This window comes from Staurois parvus, unplaced genomic scaffold (assembly GCF_062004578.1).
Source record: "Staurois parvus isolate SC_StPar_1 unplaced genomic scaffold, SC_StPar_1.0 ptg000090l, whole genome shotgun sequence".
Classification (NCBI taxonomy): Eukaryota; Metazoa; Chordata; class Amphibia; order Anura; family Ranidae; genus Staurois; species Staurois parvus.
In genome coordinates this window covers 10,353,649-10,378,576 of record NW_028317886.1, presented here as the reverse complement: position 1 = coordinate 10,378,576, position 24,928 = coordinate 10,353,649, and the positions used below count along the sequence as shown (strand labels likewise).

The 24,928-nt window shown below is 39.4% G+C and overlaps 1 protein-coding gene across 6 annotated transcripts in view; it reads left to right on the top strand.

Annotated features, from left to right (window-relative positions):
- The window catches only part of GRIA2 (glutamate ionotropic receptor AMPA type subunit 2), a 238,519-nt gene that overhangs the window by 104,394 nt on the left and 109,197 nt on the right, over positions 1 to 24,928 (top strand). For all 6 annotated transcript variants that reach the window (XR_016311762.1, XR_016311763.1, XM_089670410.1 and 3 more), the window contains exons 4-5: positions 13,522 to 13,718; positions 18,732 to 18,785. Coding sequence is in view for 4 of the 6 variants with exons in the window: in XM_089670410.1 (XP_089526536.1) it covers positions 13,522 to 13,718; positions 18,732 to 18,785 (251 nt within the window). In the remaining 2 variants the exon portion in view is untranslated. The remainder of the gene's footprint in view (positions 1 to 13,521; positions 13,719 to 18,731; positions 18,786 to 24,928) is intronic.

The following is a 24,928-nucleotide window of genomic DNA, read 5'->3' as shown; positions in this document are numbered from 1 at the left end:
GAGAGGTCCAGACTAAAAGAAAAAAACCTGCTAGGTTGTGTGTCATTACATGTGGATGGCCCCTTGCCAAACATCACCAATCTACTCCATGCTATCCAATAATGCCAACAACACATTACAGTCTTTTAACTAAAAGATATATATATATATTTTTTTTTTGTGTGGGTATGTTTATAGCATGGTTATGGTTGAGTGCTCTGTAAAATATAACATTCATTAAATACTGTCATTGTTTACAAAATTTGCATCTAGAACATCCTACGATTATGCCATGGCTATCAAGTTTAACTGTAGACAAAATGTTTGTTTTAATTAGTGATACAGTAGGGTACACTTAGAAGTTCTGTCAAATTTTTATCTGTGTCTATGTCCTTTTAGGAACATTTCCCCCTCACTTCCTGTCCCAATGACAGTTGTCTCTAGGACAGAAAGATGCTGAAAAATCCCTTGTTTTGGGAAACTGTCTCAACAAGAACACCTCTTCCAGTGACAGCTTTCAAAAGTGGGATTTCCTATCACTTTTTATCTTGTCTCTGAGACAAGAATGGATATTAAATGCTGCCTCCCTACTGTTTTGCACAGCATACATTTTTGCATACATCACATTTTAAATACCTTTTACCCCTTGTTTTTCAATGCCGTCACTTGATCAGAAAGCTCTTTCTACGATGTGTGATGTGCATTTGCTGGGAGGAAACGCTCTCTGCCCCTCTGATAACACCTGGACACTCCTGATTTTGGTCCAGCATATTATACTATACAGTGCAGATTTGGCTTGAGATCAAATTACCTAATTGAAAAATAATGGAAAAATGTATTTAAATAGTGATTTATGCAAAAATGTATGCGATGGGGAGCAGTGTGTGTGTGTGTGTGTGGGGGGGGGGAGCATTTAAACGGATTGTGGCCACTCATATTTATTAACTCACAAAGTGAAAATTGTATAGTTGTATAAACACACATTACAACCCATTTACAGCAAACACATTGTTTTCCAGTTCAATGTTTGTAATTAGAATTTATTGTGTACTTTTGTATACATTGAAATCCTTTAGCACATCTAAAGGTAAATATATAGAACTCAGTTTTCACCACTTTGGAAGATCTACTCTTAGGGCCAGTTCACTCCATATTCAAAACGCACTACAGTGGGTGTCATGTAACGTAACGACACTTTAAACACAGGTCACAAACACAGTGCATTTGCCTACACCAGATCGCATGGTACAGTAGTACCAAGCAATGCGGTTGCTGTGGGTTTTTTGTAACTGCTTCCCTGCCGCCCTATAGCAGATATACTGCTACAGGGATGCAGTGGTGTGCAAAATATATACGTGATTTTTCATTTCCTGGTAGGGGGCGTGTACGGGCCACGTACGTGCCCTACCCATGCTGCCGTTAGCGGCCACAGCTATCAATCACCGGGTCCCTGCCAGTGATTACCCACCAGCCCCCTGGTGAATACCAAGGATCTCTGACGGAAAGGAAGGCTGCTTTGTCTACTAAGAGTCCTTCTCCATGTCGGCTTGGGCACACTGCTCTAGATGGCTGTGCATAGCACAGCCATCCAGAGCAATGTAAGCACCAACACACCACCCCCCAGTAAAACACTCCTAGCACACAGTTAACCCTTTGATCACCCCTCATGTTAACCCCTTCCTGCCCAGTGCCATTAGTACAGCGTCATTGCTTTTTTTTAGCATTGATCATTGTATTGGTGTCACTGGGGATGTCAGTGCCACCAAGTCAGTTCCCCCCAGTGTCAGAATGCCCGCCGCAGTCCCTCTATAAGTCGCTGATCACCGCCACTATTAGTAAAAAAAAAAATAAAAAAAATTCCAGTATCTGTGCTGCCATTTGTAAACGCTATAACTTTCATGTAAACCAATTAATTTACACGTATTGGGATTTTTTTTAGCAAAGACATGAAGCAGAATACATTTTGGCCTAAATTTATGATGAAATTTGTTTTTTACTGGACATGTTTAATAGCAAAAAGTAAAAAATATTGTTTTTTTCTCAAAATTGTCAATCTATTTTTTTTTCATTCCGCAAAAAATAAAAAATGCACAGGCAATCAAATACCACCAAAAGAAAGCTCAATTCGTGAGAAAAAAGGGATGTAAATTTCATTTGGGTGCAGTGTTGCACGACCACGCAATTGTCAGTTGAAGTAACGCAGCGCCGGAACACAAAAAATGGCCTGGTCAGGAAGGGGGGAAAATCCTCAGGAGGGCAAGTGGTTAAATAGTGCATGCACTACTTTTGGTGCGGTCTGGCGCAATTTCAGCTCATTTAAATGAATGGGCTGAAATTGCACTTTACCTGGATCACATGTGAATTGCGGAGCACACAGCTCGTTCCTGTGCAATTAATGGTGTGAACCAGTCCCTACTGTTGCTAAAAATATGCATTCATTGTGTGCTTCTAACAGCACTGCCTGTCAATTCCAGCATGAATGCAGTGCAACATAAAAATGATAATTTATGGCACCTGGCAGAAAAGTTAGTTATAAGCTGAATGTATAGGTAAAATTAATTACATACAAGAAGAAACCTAATTGGTTCCAAAAGCTTGCATTTTTAACAGCTTAGGTTAGCCAATAAAGGGAATGAAACAATTGAGTACTGTCCGTGATACTTTTTTTATTTGCACTAACATACAATTTTGAGGACAAGCTTTCGGGGTATGTCCCCTTCTTCAAGGTCTAAGCAGTACTATTAAAAATCACAAAGTTTAAGCAGAATGTTAGAATGGATTGAGAGAAAAAAAAAAAAAAAAGGCTACAGATAAGATACATCAAAAGTGAGGGGGGGAGGGGGGATACAACACTCACACAGAGGGGGTCAAGTTTTAGCTAATAGTCATAAAGCTGTCGGATAGTGGTTGAGGAATCCCTTGTCCAAATTAAGACCGTTATCTTTAGTGTCAAATAGAATTATCATTCTTAGTTCAAATGTTTTTCTTTCCTGGATGGATTTAAATTTTCCTTTCAGAACTAAAATATTGAGGTCTTCCATATTGTGGCCTGGTTGTGAGAAATGGTGTCCTACAGGTGTGCAGAGGTCATCTTCTTTATGTTCCTTGATGGTATGTCTGTGTAAATTCATCCGTGTTTGCAACTTCTGTCCTGTTTCACCAACATAAGATCCTTTGCTGCATTTTCTGCACTGGATAAGGTATACAACATTACTGGAGGAGCAGCTGTATGATCCGGAGATATTGAAGATCCCTTTTGAGTGTCTGACACTTTTTGATGGATTGATTTGGTTGCACAGCTTGCAGCGTTTCTTATTGCACGGTTTGCTTCCATTATTTGTGGCATCATAATCAGAAGGAAGTTTCCTACTGATTAGTTTATTTCTGAGGTTGGGGGGTTGTCTGAAAGCCAGTATTGGGGGTTGCTGGAATATTTCTTTCAGAGTTCCATCCTCTGTTATGATGGGTTGTAAATCTTTGATTATTTTTCTTATCCCTTCTAGTGCCGGGTTGTATGTAGTTACTAGAGGTACACGGTTGTTTGTTTTTTTCTCTTTGTACTGAAGCAGATTTTCCCTTCGGGTTCTCAAGGCTGTGTTTATGCTGGTGTTGATAGTTTTGTCCTTGTAACCTTTCTTATGGAAGGCGTCTGCTAGTGTCCCAAGATGTTTATCTCTGTCTCTTGGGTCAGAACATACTCGGTGGTATCTGATGGCCTGACTGTGTATGATGGCACGTTTCGTGTGTTGGGGGTGGAAGCTAGAACTGTGGAGGTAGTTGCATCTGTCAGTGGGTTTCCTGTATATTGAGGTGTGAAGCGTATCATCCCTGATGTATACTGTGGTGTCTAGGAAGTTGACCTGTGTGTTTGAGTATTCCATTTTTAGTTTGATTGATGGATGAAAAGTGTTCATCAATGAGTAAAATTGTTTTAGATTTTCTTCACCTTCCGTCCATATGATGAAAATATCATCAATATAGCGAAAGTATCTGTATGGTTTTTGTTCCATGCTGTTCAGGAATTGTTCCTCCATGTCAGCCATAAATAAATTTGCATATTGGGGTGCCATTTTACTTCCCATCGCAGTGCCCATACATTGAAGATAGATGTCCTTATTGAAAGCAAAGTAGTTGTGTGTAAGTATGAATTCAATGAGCTGTGTAACATCCTCAGCAGTGTATTTGTTGTTTGGTGAGGATGATAAGGATCTGTGACATGCAGCTAATCCATCCTTGTGAGGGATATTACTATACAGGGATACTACATCCATAGTCACTAGAAGTGTATTAGATGGTAATTGCTGGATGTTGTTGATCTTGTTCAGAAAGTCAGTTGTGTCTTGCAGGAAACTAGCAGTATTCATGACTAACGGTTTTAAAATTTTTTCTACAAAGCCTGAGATTTGTTCGGTGAGTGTATTCATACCTGTTATGATGGGTCTGCCTGGATTTCCTGGCTTGTGGACTTTGGGCAGCATGTAGAAGTCCCCGATTTCTGGATGATCCGGAATCGCATTTATAAGTTCTGAATGTAGGTGGGCTGGAAGTGTTTTAATGAGACCTTTTAATTGCTTTGTAAAGTCCTGGGTTGGATCATAATCCAGTTTTTTATAGTAGATGGCATTTTCCAGCTGCCTCTGGCCTTCTTGTATGTATTTGTTTGTATCCATCACAACAACTGCTCCCCCTTTGTCCGCTGGTTTGATGGTGATGGCCTGATTGTTGCGCAAATCGTGTATAGCCCTTCGCTCTAGTGGTGAAAGATTGTACAGAATTTTCTTTTGCTGGGTGGATATCAGGGATGTAGCTCGCAATCTGAAGCTATCAATATAGGTGTCCAGTTTGGGGTTGCGTCCTTGTGGAGGTGTGAAGCAGCTGTTCTTTTTCTTTGTGTAGCACTCCATTGTCCTAGGATTCCTTTCATTATTGTGGAAATATTCTTTGAGCCTTAGTCGCCTGAAGAAATCCTCCATATCTGACAATACTTGTAAATGATCCAATTTGGTGGTTGGGCAGAATGTAAGGCCTTTGGAGAGGATAGTTAATTCTGGTTCAGAAAGTTTATGATTTGACAAGTTGATGATTCCAAGTTCCTCTGTAATATCCACATTTTCAGTCGGGTCAGCATTTACACAAGGGATACCTTGGGATTCCCGATTAGATTCCAGGTCACTGATGGTAAGAGGTATAGATGTTGGGTTGCTTTTATGTTTAGGTTGTATCCAAAAGGTCTGCTCTTGGTGCAGCTTCTGAAGTTTTTTTTGTTTCCCATTCATGGCAAGTTTTTGTGTTTGTCTTTGTAAAGTTTCCAATTCATTCTTGATTTGGTTAATGTTGGTAGGGTCCAATGATGTTAGGGTTTCAAACAAAGACTGCTTCTGTATCCTGATAGTTACCCTTTTTCCATACAGTTTGTGAATGAGGTGATTCCTTAATCTCTCACTGGTGCGTCTGCAAAGTCCTTCTGCATAAGGAGAGTTGATTGTATTTACGCAAGGATTTTTAATCCGCAGGCCTTGTGGTATGAGATTCCTCTTTTTGCATCTTGAGAGAAAGAAAATATCACTGTTGATCTGTGTTTCCTTTGTGATTAGGTTGGTTAACTGCTTCTTTATGCGGCTATATGCAGTATCTTCCATTTTGCTTGAGGTGATTGTAGCCGTATTAGTGCATTTGCGACAGAAACAATTGAGTACTGTCCGTGATACTTTTTTTATTTGCACTAACATACAATTTTGAGGACAAGCTTTCGGGGTATGTCCCCTTCTTCAAGGTCTAAGCAGTACTATTAAAAATCACAAAGTTTAAGCAGAATGTTAGAATGGATTGAGAGAAAAAAAAAAAAAAAGGCTACAGATAAGATACATCAAAAGTGAGGGGGGGAGGGGGGATACAACACTCACACAGAGGGGGTCAAGTTTTAGCTAATAGTCATAAAGCTGTCGGATAGTGGTTGAGGAATCCCTTGTCCAAATTAAGACCGTTATCTTTAGTGTCAAATAGAATTATCATTCTTAGTTCAAATGTTTTTCTTTCCTGGATGGATTTAAATTTTCCTTTCAGAACTAAAATATTGAGGTCTTCCATATTGTGGCCTGGTTGTGAGAAATGGTGTCCTACAGGTGTGCAGAGGTCATCTTCTTTATGTTCCTTGATGGTATGTCTGTGTAAATTCATCCGTGTTTGCAACTTCTGTCCTGTTTCACCAACATAAGATCCTTTGCTGCATTTTCTGCACTGGATAAGGTATACAACATTACTGGAGGAGCAGCTGTATGATCCGGAGATATTGAAGATCCCTTTTGAGTGTCTGACACTTTTTGATGGATTGATTTGGTTGCACAGCTTGCAGCGTTTCTTATTGCACGGTTTGCTTCCATTATTTGTGGCATCATAATCAGAAGGAAGTTTCCTACTGATTAGTTTATTTCTGAGGTTGGGGGGTTGTCTGAAAGCCAGTATTGGGGGTTGCTGGAATATTTCTTTCAGAGTTCCATCCTCTGTTATGATGGGTTGTAAATCTTTGATTATTTTTCTTATCCCTTCTAGTGCCGGGTTGTATGTAGTTACTAGAGGTACACGGTTGTTTGTTTTTTTCTCTTTGTACTGAAGCAGATTTTCCCTTCGGGTTCTCAAGGCTGTGTTTATGCTGGTGTTGATAGTTTTGTCCTTGTAACCTTTCTTATGGAAGGCGTCTGCTAGTGTCCCAAGATGTTTATCTCTGTCTCTTGGGTCAGAACATACTCGGTGGTATCTGATGGCCTGACTGTGTATGATGGCACGTTTCGTGTGTTGGGGGTGGAAGCTAGAACTGTGGAGGTAGTTGCATCTGTCAGTGGGTTTCCTGTATATTGAGGTGTGAAGCGTATCATCCCTGATGTATACTGTGGTGTCTAGGAAGTTGACCTGTGTGTTTGAGTATTCCATTTTTAGTTTGATTGATGGATGAAAAGTGTTCATCAATGAGTAAAATTGTTTTAGATTTTCTTCACCTTCCGTCCATATGATGAAAATATCATCAATATAGCGAAAGTATCTGTATGGTTTTTGTTCCATGCTGTTCAGGAATTGTTCCTCCATGTCAGCCATAAATAAATTTGCATATTGGGGTGCCATTTTACTTCCCATCGCAGTGCCCATACATTGAAGTCGCAGTGCCCATGCAGCAAAGGATCTTATGTTGGTGAAACAGGACAGAAGTTGCAAACACGGATGAATTTACACAGACATACCATCAAGGAACATAAAGAAGATGACCTCTGCACACCTGTAGGACACCATTTCTCACAACCAGGCCACAATATGGAAGACCTCAATATTTTAGTTCTGAAAGGAAATTTTAAATCCATCCAGGAAAGAAAAACATTTGAACTAAGAATGATAATTCTATTTGACACTAAAGATAACGGTCTTAATTTGGACAAGGGATTCCTCAACCACTATCCGACAGCTTTATGACTATTAGCTAAAACTTGACCCCCTCTGTGTGAGTGTTGTATCCCCCCTCCCCCCCTCACTTTTGATGTATCTTATCTGTAGCCTTTTTTTTTTTTTTTCTCTCAATCCATTCTAACATTCTGCTTAAACTTTGTGATTTTTAATAGTACTGCTTAGACCTTGAAGAAGGGGACATACCCCGAAAGCTTGTCCTCAAAATTGTATGTTAGTGCAAATAAAAAAAGTATCACGGACAGTACTCAATTGTTTCTGTCGCAAATGCACTAATACGGCTACAATCACCTCAACCAATAAAGGGTAACAAACTCCATAAACTAGTTGTAAACAAAGCAAGGTTTACACTAGCCTGGGATTGTGATAACAGCTCTAAATATACAGTGAAAGCAAAAGCTGAGACAAGAGGTTATTTTTAAATAAATTAATCCAAAAAGAGAATATTCCCTCTTTTTTCAACTACCTATGTGTGCAACAACAAAAAAAAAATCCCCATATATTTCTAAACGTGAACTACCAGAAAATCATAAAGTCCAAAGTCCCAATAATCAGAACAAAATCATAAAAGTCCAGTGTCTCAATAATCAAAATAATGAAACCAAAAAGTTATGAATCTTGCAACGTTGATTGTGTTCAGTGAATTATGTGAAAAACCTCAAAGAAAAAGAAACTCACAATAGTGCATTACCGTAATAGAATCAGAAGAAAGAAAAAAAAAAAAAAAAATATCTTATATATATATACGCTTACATGCACACACAAATGTGTATCATAGAATTGTGCCACACTAAGTGATAGTGACACACTAGTGAAAACCTTCCAAACAATTAATAAAAATACTTGTGCTCAAAAAACTCTGAAATCCTGAAGTGAAACACTCAGTGAAATTGCTATCCACACGTGACACTTCTAGTGAGTAAGGCAAATATACCCTTACCAACCGTAGAGAAAAACCACGCCTTTATAATATATTTAGTAGAAATCCTCCAAAAGAACTTTCTCCTCCTCTCCTCCTTGCACTTATTGTCAGGGTGATATTATAATGCCATCCACTTTCACAGGTCTGTAATCATGGTTTTACCAGGCTCCAGTATAATAAATATTTGCCATGATATACCTCCATGTATTTAAAGTAGCATTTTAATAAATCTTCTTACATAAAAATATGCGATTAGAGCAGAGAACCCCACTTAATGGGGATTACCAGGCAGTTCCCCCAGTTTTCCAGGCAGTTCATACACAGGTATCCAGCGATTCCCCAACAAAGATGGCCGCTGTAACACTTCCGGTTCCTGTTTCTTACGTATGACGTCACTTCCTCCTGACGCGTTTCGTCACTTCCGGGACCTCATTCACACACACTGAAGCAGCTTCCTCCCTCCTGTCATGATTTCTACTAAATATATTATAAAGGCGTGGTTTTTCTCTACGGTTGGTAAGGGTATATTTGCCTTACTCACTAGAAGTGTCACGTGTGGATAGCAATTTCACTGAGTGTTTCACTTCAGGATTTCAGAGTTTTTTGAGCACAAGTATTTTTATTAATTGTTTGGAAGGTTTTCACTAGTGTGTCACTATCACTTAGTGTGGCACAATTCTATGATACACATTTGTGTGTGCATGTAAGCGTATATATATAAGATATTTTTTTTTTTTTTTCTTTCTTCTGATTCTATTACGGTAATGCACTATTGTGAGTTTCTTTTTCTTTGAGGTTTTTCACATAATTCACTGAACACAATCAACGTTGCAAGATTCATAACTTTTTGGTTTCATTATTTTGATTATTGAGACACTGGACTTTTATGATTTTGTTCTGATTATTGGGACTTTGGACTTTATGATTTTCTGGTAGTTCACGTTTAGAAATATATGGGGATTTTTTTTTTGTTGTTGCACACATAGGTAGTTGAAAAAAGAGGGAATATTCTCTTTTTGGATTAATTTATTTGATTATTCACTTTCAAGGGTTGAAAGTTTTTTCCAATTTGGAATTAGTGTAGGTTTAAAGGGTATTTATCTGATATCACATTCACATTGTATTTATAAGAGGTTATTTTTGCAAAGCTTTTTTTGTCTCCCTGGATGTGTTAAGAGGTAATATTTCATGGGTACACTCATCCTTAAATAACTCTGAGCATGCTTGCTTTCAAATTGACTCTATCCCAAAGACATGCTCTCTACTGCCTGGCCAAAACAGATACTGTGAGTCAATCAAGGGTGCAGCAAGGGGTAAACTTTGATACATTGAGATTTATAGTCAGAAATCAATGTGAGGATAGCACACTAAATTCAGAATTTTCAAGGAAAAAATGTAAAGATTCTTGATGTGCGATGGATTTCCTGTTGGGTTTTATGTACTTTCCTGCCTGTACTTGGATGTCTGTTTAGAGACATGTCCTTGAAGTGGATGGTTACTTGTCAGGTCTGTCTATTACTTAAAATGTAAATAAGGCTATAAAATGCATATATTGCAAAGACAACAAGGGCTGATTATCATAGAAGAGACTGTAAAGAGCATTCCATTTATAAATCTTCTTTTCCAAACTGACAACCATCCTAATTAATGTGTTAAAATAGAACTGCACCAGTGCCTCCATATCTAGCATATTTTGCTAATCAGCTGGGTTGGCGTGCAGTTTAAAGATGATATATTCAATATAATTTCTTCTTAGTTTCAATTCAAAAAAACTGAAAAATGATTTAAATGACACCTTAAAAGAAACTCATTATTGTAAAAGGAACAGATGGGTTAACTTGGGACTCCCAACCCCAGGAAGTGTTTTCCGGTCAATCAGAAACCTTCAGGTGCACTGTGAGCTGACCTGGAAGTATAAAATAATGTTATCTTATTTGTGTAAACTGCTACTACCATCATCCGCTATGTACAGGTGTAAAGGCAGACATGTTTAAAAGCCAGCATAGATGGCAACCAGGGGTCTCTTCATAGATATAATGGAGGAGTGAGGATAACCATCCAATTGGAAGTATGTTAGGGTTCCTAGGCATACCAGTGTAAATTACAGGAAAGAGCCTGAATAAAATAAAACTAATGCAGCAACCACATCTAAAGCCTGGTAAGCGCCAATATATTACAATATACATACAAAATTAAATTCTTCTTCTTGTTCAGTGTACACACATGTGATCTGAGCATGTTACAAGACAGGGTGCAGTGGAAATTATCCTGAGAATACTGAGAAGTCAGTTTATATAGAGTATTAATCCAGGTGTTGGGGGTACTTTTCTTTTGAACTAAAGATATATGCATGCATGCAGTATTGATTGTATTTTTATTTTTGTTGACATATTGACTCTAAAAACTATGTCCTATGAGATGCTAGAGTAACTGTGAAGAGATGCATCTATTTGCAAGCACCAGTTCTCAGTATTGCCCTCCATTTACCCACTGTAATGCACTCTGGCCCTCTGAATAGTGTTCCTGTGACATCCCATGAATACCTTCCAGAGTCCTTAATTTAATTTGGGAATGTGTACCAATGAATGCAATGGGTTTGTCTTGAGGAAACCATACTGTTTTCCTGCACACTGACATCACCTGTCCCAATTCTATTAGATTTCCTTTACCAATATAAAAGGAAAGACGAGGAATCTTTTTTAAAAGTGTGAGATAACCCCTTCTGGCAACACTTACAACCTCCTCTCTTAAAGCGAAGCTCCAGTCCCCATAATCAGTTTTTTTTAAAAAGCTCCCCCCTGATTGTTATTACTTGTATATTTACATTAGAATACTGTTAGAACTGTATTTATGCTGGTTATTTTTAAGTCCTTACAATTTTACCTGATCTTGGAAGCAGGCAGAGGGCCATCTAGGATATGGGCATCTGAAGCCTGCTTGTCTCTATTTCTGGGATTTGGTGCAGCTGGCTACCCAGCATGCACCTCCCGATATTGCACCTTTGAGGATGCAGTTCCAAACTCTGTATTTTAACTTGGTACAACGGGACATGAGGAGGTGGAATACCCAGACTCTAGCATTCACTGAGTGGGTCTTAGCATCCAGGAGCATTGCAGACTATCCACTGGAATAGCCAACAAAGCAAGAGATTCTGTGTTACTGTGTTCCAGTTCTTTTACCCTACTCCAGTGTGGTCACACCCTCTAGACCCAGGCACTGTACTAAGGGCCCTTTCAAAACAGTGCCTCACCGTTTTGTCAAATTCTAGTCCAATCCACTGATGTCAAACTCACAAGTGTTTAGCCAGCTGACAAGACAGAGAGGACCCTCTATATGCATGCCTGTCAAAGCACTCTGGAGTATTCTCACCAGAATCTAGCAGGTGATGCAGTGCAGATTTCCACTGGAACAGTGTTCTGTAAGAGGCCTTGCAAAATAGCAAAACACAGGGAACAAATCCCTGTACTATTTTCCTGCAGTTGAAGGTCGAATCCCTACTGTACTGCACATATTTATTTTTATTTATTTATTACAGGTACTTATATAGCACCATCAGTTTACGTAGCGCTTTACATATATATATCGTACATTCACATCAGTCCCTAACCCTCAAGGGGTGAACGATCTAAGGTCCCTAACTTACATTTATACATACACATACTGGGGCCAATTAGATAGGATCCAATTAACCTACCGGTATGTCTTTGGAGTGTGGGAGGTAACCGGTGTACCTGGAGGAAACCCACACAGGCACAGGGAGAACATATAGTGCACAGACAACAATGATAGTTCATAAACAACATAATTCACATTACAGAATTTACAAAAAATAAAAACATGGGCCAATGTGAAATAATTAAAGGCTTCATCCAGCTTTGTAAAATAAATAAATACACCCACATTGAATAATAAAAAAAAGTTGCAGTTATTATTTTTTTGCATTGAAGCCTGCAAAGCATTGCAACAGCAATATGTGGATCACTGGTACAATGTTCTGGCTCCTTCAGATGATCCTTCAGTTATGGAGCTGAAGGAAGTATCAAGGAACTACAAGTGTAATGATCCATTAAGAATAACAAGTCCCTCCGCTATGGCTGCTAGCGAGTAGTCAAATTTTAAAAAATGACAGGAGAAGAACTACCAGATTCTGTAAGGAGTTGAGAAGAGGGTAGTGTTAGCTGCATTAGATTAAGATGGACTTGACTAATAAATTAAACTCTTTCTAACACTTTTCAAACAGTTACAGAAACATTTTTTCCCTTTTGTGATTCAAGGTTTTACATACTTCAATAAACCATTGTAATCACTCTTATCAGTGTTAAAGTAGAAGTAAACCCTCCTATCCTTTACAGCCAAGGAAGCTGGCATCTTAACCTTTGTTTGATCTGCTATGGTGTTGCACATGTTGTCAGTTATGATACCAGCCATTTGATGTCTTGATAGTCGGGTTGAGAACAGTTATCATTCATGGTTTGTCTTGTCTTTGTCTGTTTTGACAAACAGTTAAATTGATGGGATTAGTTCCCCATTTAAATGGTTTGCTCAACCTTCTAACTTTTGATGCACAGCCTAATCTGCTAAAGCAGAACTAAACTCATCACGTTAATGGTTTCCCAACAACTTTCCATGAATGATAATTGTCACAAGTGCTTGAGCTCTCAACCAAACTGTCAAGCCATCAAATGGCTGATGTCATAACTGGTCACATGTGCAGCACCATGACAACAGGAGAGCGAACAGAGGCTAAGGTGGCAGCTCCCTTGGCTGTAAAGTATAAGAAGGTTCAGTTCCACTTTTAAGAAAGTTGAAAAATAACAGACTTATTGGCCAGATCAATTTGTGAAAAAAATGAAGAAGCACCTTGACAAATCAAATACATGCTGCCACCACATTTAAGAAATGGTAAGCTGCATTACAATACATGTTTGCTTTTGGGTTTAATAGTGCTTTAGCTTTAACAGACAGCATGCTAAAAAAAATTGCAATTTTAGTTCAAAGCGTCTTTCACATCGCTATGGCTATTTTGAAATAATCAAATTCAGACATTTGTTTTCAGAGAAATAATGTGGGAAAGTAGAAATGGTCACAGTGGCTTTAAGAGATAAACATACAAACACCCCGGGTTATTGCTGATCTTGACTGTATTTGTGTCCGATATTTTGTCTCTGAAGGTTTATCAACACTGCAAGCTGTGCTGGATTCTGCAGCTGAGAAGAAATGGCAAGTGACAGCAATCAACGTTGGCAACATTAACAATGACAGGAAAGATGAGACATACCGTTCCCTCTTTCAGGATCTGGAAATAAAAAAGGAAAGGAGAGTGATTCTGGACTGTGAGAGGGATAAAGTGAACGATATTGTTGATCAGGTTTGTTTCATGCCTAGATACCACTGAATACTTACTGCATATAAAAAATCATTCAATGCTTAACACTAAAATACTATTATATAGCCATGCCACATACACCGTACAAATATAGCCTAATGTAATGGAGCTCTGTAAAAATCACATTGGGATAATAACAGTTTCTTTTCCAGTCTGAATGACCACTACGTAGTTCACATATTCTAAAATGCAGAATGAGCTCCTTATTGTACAGTTGCTGCATCCAAAGTTGCTCTCAAATTAGCATTATACAGGTGAAACTCGAAAAATTTGAATATTGTGCAAAAGTTCATTTATTTCAGTAATGCAACTTAAAAGGTGAAACTAATATATGAGATAGACTCATTACCTGCAAAAGAAGATAGTTCAAGCCATGATTTGTCATAATTGTGATGATTATATGGCTTACAGCTCATGAAAACCCCAAATCCACAATCTCAGAAAATTAGAATATTACATGCAATCAATAAAACAAGGATTGTACATAGAACAATATCGGACCTCTGAAAAGTATAAGCATGCATATGTACTCAGTACTTGGTTTGGGCCCCTTTTGCAGCAATTACTGCCTCAATGCGGCGTGGCATGGAAGCTATCAGCCTGTGGCACTGCTGAGGTGTTATGGAAGACCAGGATGCTTCAATAGTGGCCTTCAGCTCTTCTGCATTGTTCGGTCTCATGTCTCTCATCTTTCTCTTGGCAATGCCCCATAGATTCTCTATGGGGTTCAGGTCAGGCGAGTTTGCTGGCCAATCAAGCACAGTAATCCCACGGTCATTGAACCAGGTTTTGGTGCTTTTGGCAGTGTGGGCAGGTCCTGCTGGAAAATGAAGTCAGCATCCCCATAAAGTTCGTCTGCGGAAGGAAGCATGAAGTGCTCCAAGATCTCCTGGTAGATGGCTGTGTTGACCCTGGATTTAATGAAGCACAGTGGACCAACACCAGCAGATGACATGGCTCCCCAAATCAACACAGACTGTGGAAACTTCACACTGGACTTCAAGCATCTTGCAGTGTGTGCATCTCCATTCTTCCTACATACTCTGGGTCCTTGGTTTCCAAATGAGATGCAAAAGTTGCTCTCATCAGAAAAGAGGACTTTGGACCACTGAGCAAAAGACCAGGTCTGTTTTTATTTAGCCCAGGTAAGACGCTTCTGACGTTTGTTGTTCAGGAGCGGCTTGACAAGAGGAATATGACATTTGAAGCCCATGTCCAGGATCCGTCTGTGTGAGGTGGCTCTTGATGCACTGACTCCAGCCTCAGTCCACTCCTTGTGAAAGTCCCCAACACTTTTGAATGGCCTTTTCCTGACTATCCTCTCCAGGCTGCGGTCATCCCTGCTGCTTGTGCACCTTTTTCTTCCACACTTATCCCTTCCACATAACTTTCTATTAATGTGCTTTGATACAGCACTTTGGGAACATCCAACTTCTTTTGCAATTACCTTTTGAGGCTTTCCCTCCTTATGGAGGGTGTCAATGATGGTTTTCTGCACAACTCTCAGGTCAGCAGTCTTTCCCATGATTGTGATTCCTACTGAACCAGACTGCGAGACCAATTAAGGGCTCAGGAACCCTTTGCAGGTGTTATGGCTTAATTAGCTGATTAGAGTGGGACACTTTGAGCCTAGAATATTGCACCTTTTCACAATATTCTAATTTTCTGAGATTGTGGATTTGGGGTTTTCATGAGTTGTAAGCCATAATCATCACAATTATGAAAAATCACAGCTTTAACTATCTTGCTTTGCATGTAATGAGTCTATCTCATATATTAGTTTCACCTTTTAAGTTGCATTACTGAAATAAATGAACTTTTGCACGAGTTTCACCTGTAGATTTATAGGGAAAGGAGAAAGGGAAGCACCTCCAAGAGTAGCCTTATTAATAAAAGACAGAGATAAACTTTTCCATGGTTCATGGTACACAGGTGATCAATGCTCCTTTTTTATGAGGATCTATTTTATTAACAAACTGATTGGTATCGTTCCTGGACTGCTGTGCCATTGTTCCTCAGCTTAAAACCCTGATCCGCATGTACAAACACTGTGTGGGGTCCACTGTGTCCAATGAGCTGCATAAATCACTGTGGCTGCTCCTTTTGCTCACTCTGAAGCAGTTGCCAGTTTCTTCTGTAGTTGGACTGGCTCTGTGGAAGGTATGATGGGCACTAGAGCTTTCTGATATACAGGCTTCTGTGTGCTGTTGTCTTCTCTTGCTGTGAGATAATTATATACTCAGTTGGGCAGATAAGCTATACTGCATATAAAGATTTCATTCAATTCAGTGGGTTTCAGAGTAGTTCCTCCGCTCCCTCACCAGGAAGATTGTTTAAAGCGCAAAGTGGCATCAAGTGTAATAATGCAATCACAGGACCACATGGATTAACCCAGGCTTTACTAGACACCGTACCTAATAGATCAATTGTACAATAGCACTATAAATAGATAAACCCTTTCTGATGGCACTATAAATAGATAGGAGTTATCTAATTATAGTGCTATTGTAGAATTGATCTAGCAGTTATTGTGTCTAGTAAAGCTACTACTACTTCCATGTGATATCCTAGTGGTCTTGTGTATTATACACCTTGTGACTGCACTGTTACACTTGATGCCACTTGGCACTTTAAACACTCTTCCCAATGAGGGAGCGGAGGAACTGCTCAGAAACACGTTGAATTACAGTGTTTACAAATAATCTGACAGCATCTTCATTGAATCTACATATGCATTATAGTTCTGCTTATCTTCAGCCATCTGCCCAACTGAGTTTGTAATTATCTCACAGAAGCCTTCATATCCACAGGGTCCAGTGTAAATCAGGCCTCCCATATGGCCAGTCCCTGAGACCAGCCACTGCTTGAGTGAAGGAGAAGAGCAGCCCCACATAGTGATTTATGGAATGCCAGTGCATAGGACAAAGCAGACCCACACAGCGCTTCCACAAGCAGATCGGGACTTCATGCCGAGGATAAATGGCATAGCAGCCCAGGATCAATACTGATTGGGTTGCATATGGAATAGATATTCATAGAAAAGGCACATTGATTACCTGTGTACTAGGTGAGGAGAAAAAGTTATCTTTTTGGATATCTGATTTCACAAAAAATGGCATTATTATGGAGCTGGTCCCCATTTGCATCTGTAACAGCTTCCACCCCTCTTGGAAGTCTTTCTACAAGATTTTTGGACTGTACCTGGGGATTTATGTCCATTCAGCCAAAAGAGTATTGTAGAAGTCAAATACTGATGTTGAACAGGAAGACCTGGCTTGCAGCTAGCTTTTAAATGCATCCCAGAGTAGTTAAGGAGGGTAAAGGTCAGGGCTGTGTCCAGGCCACTTGAGTTCACCAACACCAAACTCATCAAATACTGCTGCTCGATGCTTGATACACAAAATGATACAAAACATTAGTTCTGATGTTGAGCCACACAATATCCTGGTATTTCCATGAGATCTTCCCTTTCAGCTCTACATACCCCTTTCTTCCCACTGAAAACCATATCATATTCTATTAAAATTAAAAATCCACCAGTGACCACTACTAACACTAGGGCATGATTTCTATAACTGGAGATCGCAGGTATACATTTAGCACTCAAAGCACTATCACTCTGCTAACATCATCTTACTTGCATAGCATATTTTTGTTTTACTGGTCCTACCCTGGCTAAGAATATTGTAACAAATTATAAATGAGGTTTTATGAAATAATCGTATTTATACATGTTATGGGAAAAATGTGTAATTGATATCCTTTCAAGAAAAATACATTATATTTACCTTTGCCTCCTATATGTACAGATCTACAGTGTCCAATGGTAAATCTGCCAGAAATGCTGGACAGATCCATTAGATGTCGCCTGAAACAGGCAAATGGGACAAGTTTACTCTTTTTCTGTAGTGTGCACAGCCTTGTCTGAAAGCAGCATATATCACTTTTTTATTTAGTTACTTGCTCATCAGTACTACCAGGGCTGGTGGTAGACTATTTTGCGCCCTAGGCAAGACCAGACCTGTGTCCCCTCACTCCCCAAATTTTTTTTAAAACAATAGAAAATATTAAATCAACAAAACATGAAACTGGTAAATTTCTTTTAATGTGCACTAATAAGTGCCATAAGATAACTCTGACAGATCCCAGGCTGGGATTCCCCAGGCAATGGGGGGAGATAAAACACTGTGACAGCAGACAGCCCAGCCCACACACACACACACACACACACAGAGAACACCTGAACTGAGCGATCCCACACACTGATAGATCTGACACAACACAGCACACCACCACCAACACTGACACAGATCAGCAGGCACTAGAAGAGCAGGCTGTGAGATCATGATGATGTCATCACTCACTGACACATTGCACATGTGATGGATGGCCAGCCGGGTCACACTGACAAAGACATAAGAGATCAGACTCAGACATTACCTTCCTCCGCAGGTGCAGCTCTGCCTCTGCTGATGAATGGGAAGCAGAGGGCTGGAACTCCATAGTGATCAGCAGCCTCCAGCCAGCTTGCAACAAGGCAGTGAGTCTGAGAGGAACACTGGAAAGAGCGGTAGCTCAGCTGCTACACTGGCCACAGACACCCAGCATTTTTCTTTGTCCTTTCTTACTTCCCCTCTGCCGCCCCTTCCCTCAGCTGAAGGATCATTCATGACGAAGTGAGAGTGCCAGCCTGTGCTGCGCCCAGGTGCCCCTAGGTGGCAGTGCGCACTAGTTGGCTGCCTAGTTTGCCTAGTGGAAGTACCGGCCCTGAGTACTACATTCATGAAGAGCCTTGACCCCTCTGTTTAGTTCTTAATACAGAAAGTAAATGGTAGCCCTATACCCATCCCCCAATAATGAAGATAATGACATATTACAAGTAAAAAGCAAAATGATTTTAAAATATAGTGGAAAAAGAAGGTAATTAAATATTAGCAAATATCTGATATCTTATAGTAATCAAATTAATCATCAACTCTTCCTTTTATTTCATAGGTTATCACCATCGGAAAACATGTGAAAGGTTACCATTATATCATAGCAAATCTAGTGAGTATAAATGAAATATACTTTCTACCTTTGATTGAATATACTGTATTTTCTACCTTAATATGTAAAAATACAGTTTGCATGTTTTATTTTTCGGCAAATTGTGTATTCATGTGAAGGGGTCATCTGCAATCAAAATGCCTTAATATTACTTTGTAGTTACTCTTGTTTTCATGTAACAATCCAGATACAAGGATTAGCACTACTTAAATGTTAACTTTAGCAATCTTTTTTATAGAGTGCTAAGACATGAACAACCAAAAAAATTTATTAAAGGGAGCAAATTTAAAAAAAAACATTTTTATACTCTATCACGTTGCAGTAACATACATTATTGCACATATATTTGTGTTGCAGTAACATTAATTTAAAAAAAATGCATAGATGTTCATTCTGGTGCACTGCGTTACTGAAAATAAAAGTGCAGGAATTTTTTTGTGCACTAGTGTACATTAACAGCACATTTAAAATGAATGATATGCCTCAATGCACAAGAACACGTGTTGATGCACACCAATTAACACAACATGTAATGTAAATGGGCCCTGAAAGTTAGTAGCTTAATAAGATGGAAAAAAAGGCTCCTTCCAACTGTGTTTTGTTATCATTTCTTGCTCTCGTTTTTGTTAATTGTATTCCTCTTTTAAGATATCACTATCTGTTTATTCTGATGTTTAGCTGCTTTGGATCTCACTATCTGGTATTGCTTTTGCAGCAGTTTTTGCTTTTGCCACATTTAGTGAAATCTCTATTAACTATGCAGATGTAGCTTTGTACAGCAATGCCCTGCAAATTCTAGAACCCATGCATGAGTCACACTAATCATTTTCAGCCTTTCATAGCTAAGACTGTACCTGGTATGTTTTAATTATATTCTAGGGAATGATGGTAAACTCACAGAGAATTTCACAGCTGTAAATAGGTTTTCCTGCTTACTGCTGCAACTATTAGGTTGAAGGTGTGGCTTATCATTGATGCCGTCTTCTAATTTGGTTTGTTTCTTTTTTTGTTAGCCTTTAGGTATATGTAGTTACTATTGATTATGCTTTTGTTGAGATAAGATGTCAGATGCCAGCAGTTGCATTATTCCACCAGATTCCACCTGCCTCTAAAATATCTGTTTGATACTTTATATCAAATCTGGCACAGAATGGAAATCACTTTTACTCTCTAAGCCCATACTATTGTTGCTACACATTTGGTGCTGGCTTTTAGTTTTTGACTCTGCAGAAGAAAGTTAGATGGAGTTCTAAATTCTGGATGCTGCCTATGCATACTGCTTGCATTCTAGGCATTTGTCCTTGGGTGCATACTTACCTAAACATTAGTGTCCAGTTGCAGCAGCTTTCAGCCTCTCATAGAGTTTTACAGGTTGCCAGCAGGGCTGGACACTTCACCTATCCTTCGGCCTGCACCAAATCCCTGGGTCTCATGCATCAGAGCTAAGCGCCAAGAGTGCATAAGGTCGTACTTGAGTAAATGTGTATGTGCAATAATTCATATAGGCGTTTGTTGCAGTGATTGGGGGCACAAGTAAGCAGCCCTAACATAATTAGAGGCAGCGGTTGGGTGGACCACTCCAGTAAGTGGGAGGATCTGGGTGGGACCTCCCAGTCACTCGATTGGCCTGAGGTGGACTGTGGGAAGGGGTAACCATGTCCTGTAAATGGAACTGAAATACTGATAAGTATATTTTACAGTGTCTAAAACACTTGTTAATTAATGTAAATATTACAAATCAGAGAGTGATTAGAATAGTAAGTGCAAAGTCTTTCATGTCTCAATGTCTCCAGCACCTATGATTGGCTGTCGGTTTTAACAGCTTACTGGCGGGATAGCTCAGATAGGTTGGAACTTATGTCTGAAAATGACTGAACTCCTTCTTGTCATGCCTACCCCTAACACAGGTGGTCAGACACTATAGCTGGCTTCTGTGTTCTTCACCTATAGCAGCTAACTTTCCCATAAGGCAATAAGGCCTACCGATACTCGGTTGCCCTGAGGGCTTATACACAATGCTATAGTGCATGGCTCAAACTGAGCACAGCAAACAGGTACTTGCGGTTGGTAGACAGGCAGAGTGATTCAATGACAGTCCAGATACAAGGCAGGCAAGGCACAGAAAAGTCAGGGTCAAATCCATAGTCAACAGGCAGGCAGAGTTTAGATCGAAATCCGATCCGATCGATAGTTGATATCCAATTTGAGGTCATCAGCGAAGGAATTCAAACTAGCAGGCAAGGCAGACAACAGGGAGCTCGGATCACGTCTTACTAATGCAATATCTCAAGCATGAGACTGCAGGCTTGGTTGGCTTAAATCAGGTTTGGTCTCCACCCAGAGACTGGCCACATCAATCACCTTGCAGGTGGACAGACAGACAGGGAGAATGTATCACAACCAAAACCAGGATGCTGGAACGAGACAGATGATAAGAAGGTTCCCATGTTACAAGCAACCAGTGGAATTACCATTTGTATGAAAATAAATAATATGCAAAATACATGTGCACAAGGTGTCAATGAAATAAAGTGTTTGTTCACCAATGCCAGAAGTCTGCCAATGCCAGAAGTTCTGTTGCATGAACAGAACTATGATTTAATTGGTATTTCTGAATCTTGGCTTCATTCTTCACATGATTGGGCCATTAATATTTCTGGCTATGTTCTCTTTTGGAGAGACAGGGTAAATAGGAGAGCTGGTGGTGTCTGTCTCTATGTGAGAAAGATCTCAGAGCGAGTGTGAAAGAGGATTTAGTTGATGGAGAGTGTGATGAGGCTGAAGCATTACATGGGGGTGCGTACTACAAAGGTAATCATTGGAGTTTGTTATAGGCCTCCCAGTTTTAATGAGGAGGTGGAGACTCAGCTCCTTGCACAGATCGAAAGGGCTGCAAGGGCTGGGACAGTGATAATAATGGGGGATTTTAACTACTCGGAAATTGACTGGAGTAATGGTACTGCAGGAACAGTTAAAGGGCAAAAATGTATAAACTTACTACAGGACAATTTTATGGTGCAGTTCATAGAGGCCCTAACTAGGAATGATGCTCTGCTGCACTTGGTAATCTTAAACCATGCAGAGCTTATTACAAATGTCCATATAAAAGAACATCTGGGTAGCAGTGACCATAACATGATTTCATTTATTGTTAGCTGTAAACAACAAGCACATACGGGAAAAATGAAAATGCTCAATTTTTAGAGAGCTAATTTTCCAAGGCTGAGAGCTGCTCTCCAATTCTTAGACTGCGGGTGGGAATATTGGCGTCAATGAACACAACACAGAAATGGAAGTTCTTCAAAAAGACTGCATGTGAACACACTGCAAAATATATTCCCATGGGCAACAAGTTTAAAAGACTAAAAATCAAACCTACGTGGCTTACGGCCAAAGTTAAAAAAGCTATAAATAATAAAAAAAGAGATTTTATTAAAAATAAAATTGAAGGAACGCTATCATCATTTAAACATTACAAAGAATATAACAGAATATGCAAAAAGGAAATAAAGGCGCAAAAATTGAAAATGAATGACAGATTGCAAAAGATAGCAGGACAAATGCACAAAAATTATTCAAATATATTAATAGTAAAAAGGTTCGGTCCGAGCATGTAGGCCCTTTACAAAATAATCTGGAGTGGGTGACTGGGGACAAAGAGAAGGCAAATTTATGAAATACCTTCTTCAGCTCTGTGCATACAAAGGAGCATGGGGGAGCTCTTGTCCATAATGGGCATGGTATTGACACATCTCCAGATGATCCACATTGGCTCACAATTGATATAATCCAGAATTATTTAGATAGAATAAAGGTGAATAAAGTACCTGGACCAGATCTCATACACCCACGGGTCCTTCAAGAATTGAGCTCTGTCATTTCAAAGCCATTGTTTCTAATTTTTAGGGACTCTAATGACTGGCATAGTACCACTGGATTAGCGTAAGGCCAATGTGGTGCTAATATTTAAAAAGGAGTCAAACTCTTTAGCAAGTAATTATAGACCTGTTAGTTTAACTTCTATATTTGGGAAGATACTGGAGAGTTTATTAAAAGACCACATAGATGAGTTATATGATCCTAAAAGAATTGATCTCTGTCATTTCAAAGCCATTGTTTCTAATATTTGAAAACTCTTTAATGAGTGCCATAGTACCATGGATTGGCATAAGGCCAATGTGGTGATTATATTTAAAAAGGGTTAAAGTCTTTACCAAGTAACTACAGACCTAGTTATTTACCTTCCATAGTTGGGAAGATACTGTAGAGTTTAATAAAAGACCACATAGATGAGTTCTTGCGAGAAAAAATATTTTAAGCAACAGACAGCATGGATTCATGAAAGACAGAAGTTGTCAAACAAATCTGATTTCTTTTTATGAGGAGGTGAGCAAAACCTTGGACAGAGGGTGGCGGTGGATGTGGTTCACTTGGATTTTGCAAAAGTGTTTGACAAAGTTCCCCACACACGGCTAATGTGTAAGGTAAAGTCTACAGGCTTGGAAAAATCTGTATGTAAATGGTTAGAAAACTGCCGAAAAGATCATATTCAGAGAGTAGTGGTTAATGATGCATACTCTGAATGGTCTAGGGTTGTTAGTGGTGTACCCCAAGGTTCAGTGTTGGGACCCTTACTTTTTAATATATTTGTAAACCATATAGGGTCTGGGATTAAAAATATAATTTCAGTCTTTGCAGATGACACCAAGCTGTGCAGTGGAATAACGTCCTTACAGGATGTCTCCAATTTACAATCTGACCTCAATGCACTGTTTAATTGGGCAACTATGTGGCAAATGAGGTTTAATGTTGATAAATGTAAAGTTATGCACTTGGGGGCTAAGAATATGCATGCATCATACATACTGGGGGGGTGTACAACTGGGGGAATCAATGGTGGAGAAGGATCTGGGAGTTCTGGTAGATCACAAGCTTAATAATGTCATGCAATGCCAAGCTGCGGTTTCTAAAGTGAGCAAAATCCTTTCTTGTATTAAAAGAGGTATAGACTCCAGAGAGAGAGATATCATTTTACACCTGTACAAATCATTAGTAACACCTCATCTGGAATATGCAGTTCAATTTTGGAAACCAATTCACAAAAAGAACATTGGGGAACTGGAGAAAGTACAGAGAAGGGCAACCAAACTGATAAGAGGCATGGAGGAGCTCAGCTATGAGGAAAGATTAGAGGAACTGAATTTATTCTCTCTTGAGAAGAGGAGATTAAGGAGGATATGATCAACATGTATAAATACATCAGTGGTTCATATAGTGAACTCGGTGTAGAGTTATTAACTTTAAGGTCATCACAGAAGACAAGGGAGCACTCTTTACATCTGGAGGAAAAGAGGTTTAATCTCCATAGTAAGAGCTGTGAAAATGTGGAATAGACTCCCTCAAGAGTTGGTTCTGGCCAGCTCAGTGGATTGCTTTAAAAAAGGTCTGTTTGGATACATTATTATTTAGCACTGGTATATGCAGTGTATTTATATATATGTGTTGATAGTCATTTAATGTAGCACATATTATTGTCACAAAGCACAATTGTATTCACATATGTATATTGATTTATTTAGCACTTTATTTGAGTTTATATTACTGCGCTGCATTTTTTTGATTTATGGTTTATATGTGGGAACACAGTACATGTTACCTGCAATATTTGATGTATAGGAGATCCATTGTGCTGTAGGTATTTCAAACATAGAATATACCTGGTTACTAACCAGGGGCAGACTGACAACTCATGGGGCCCCCAGGCAAAAGGGGATCATGGGGCACCTGTGTCCTTGCCCAAACTCAAAAAAGCCTATGAAAAAGGTACCAGGGGCATCTCATGGGGCCCCCTACTGACCCCGGGCCCTCGGGCAGTGCCCGAATTTCCAAATGGTCAGTCCTCCCCTGTTACTAACATTTATAGGTAAAGTTGATCCAGGGAATATCCGATTGCCTCTCGGAGGAATCAGGATGGAATTTTTTCCTCTGCAGGAGCAAATTGGATCATGCTTTGCTGGGGTTTTTGCTTTCCTCTGGAACAACTGTGGGTATAGGATTATAACTTTTTTTATATATATATATATGGTTGAACTGGATGGACTTTTGTCTTTTTTCAGCCAGACTAACTATGTATCTATGAGACC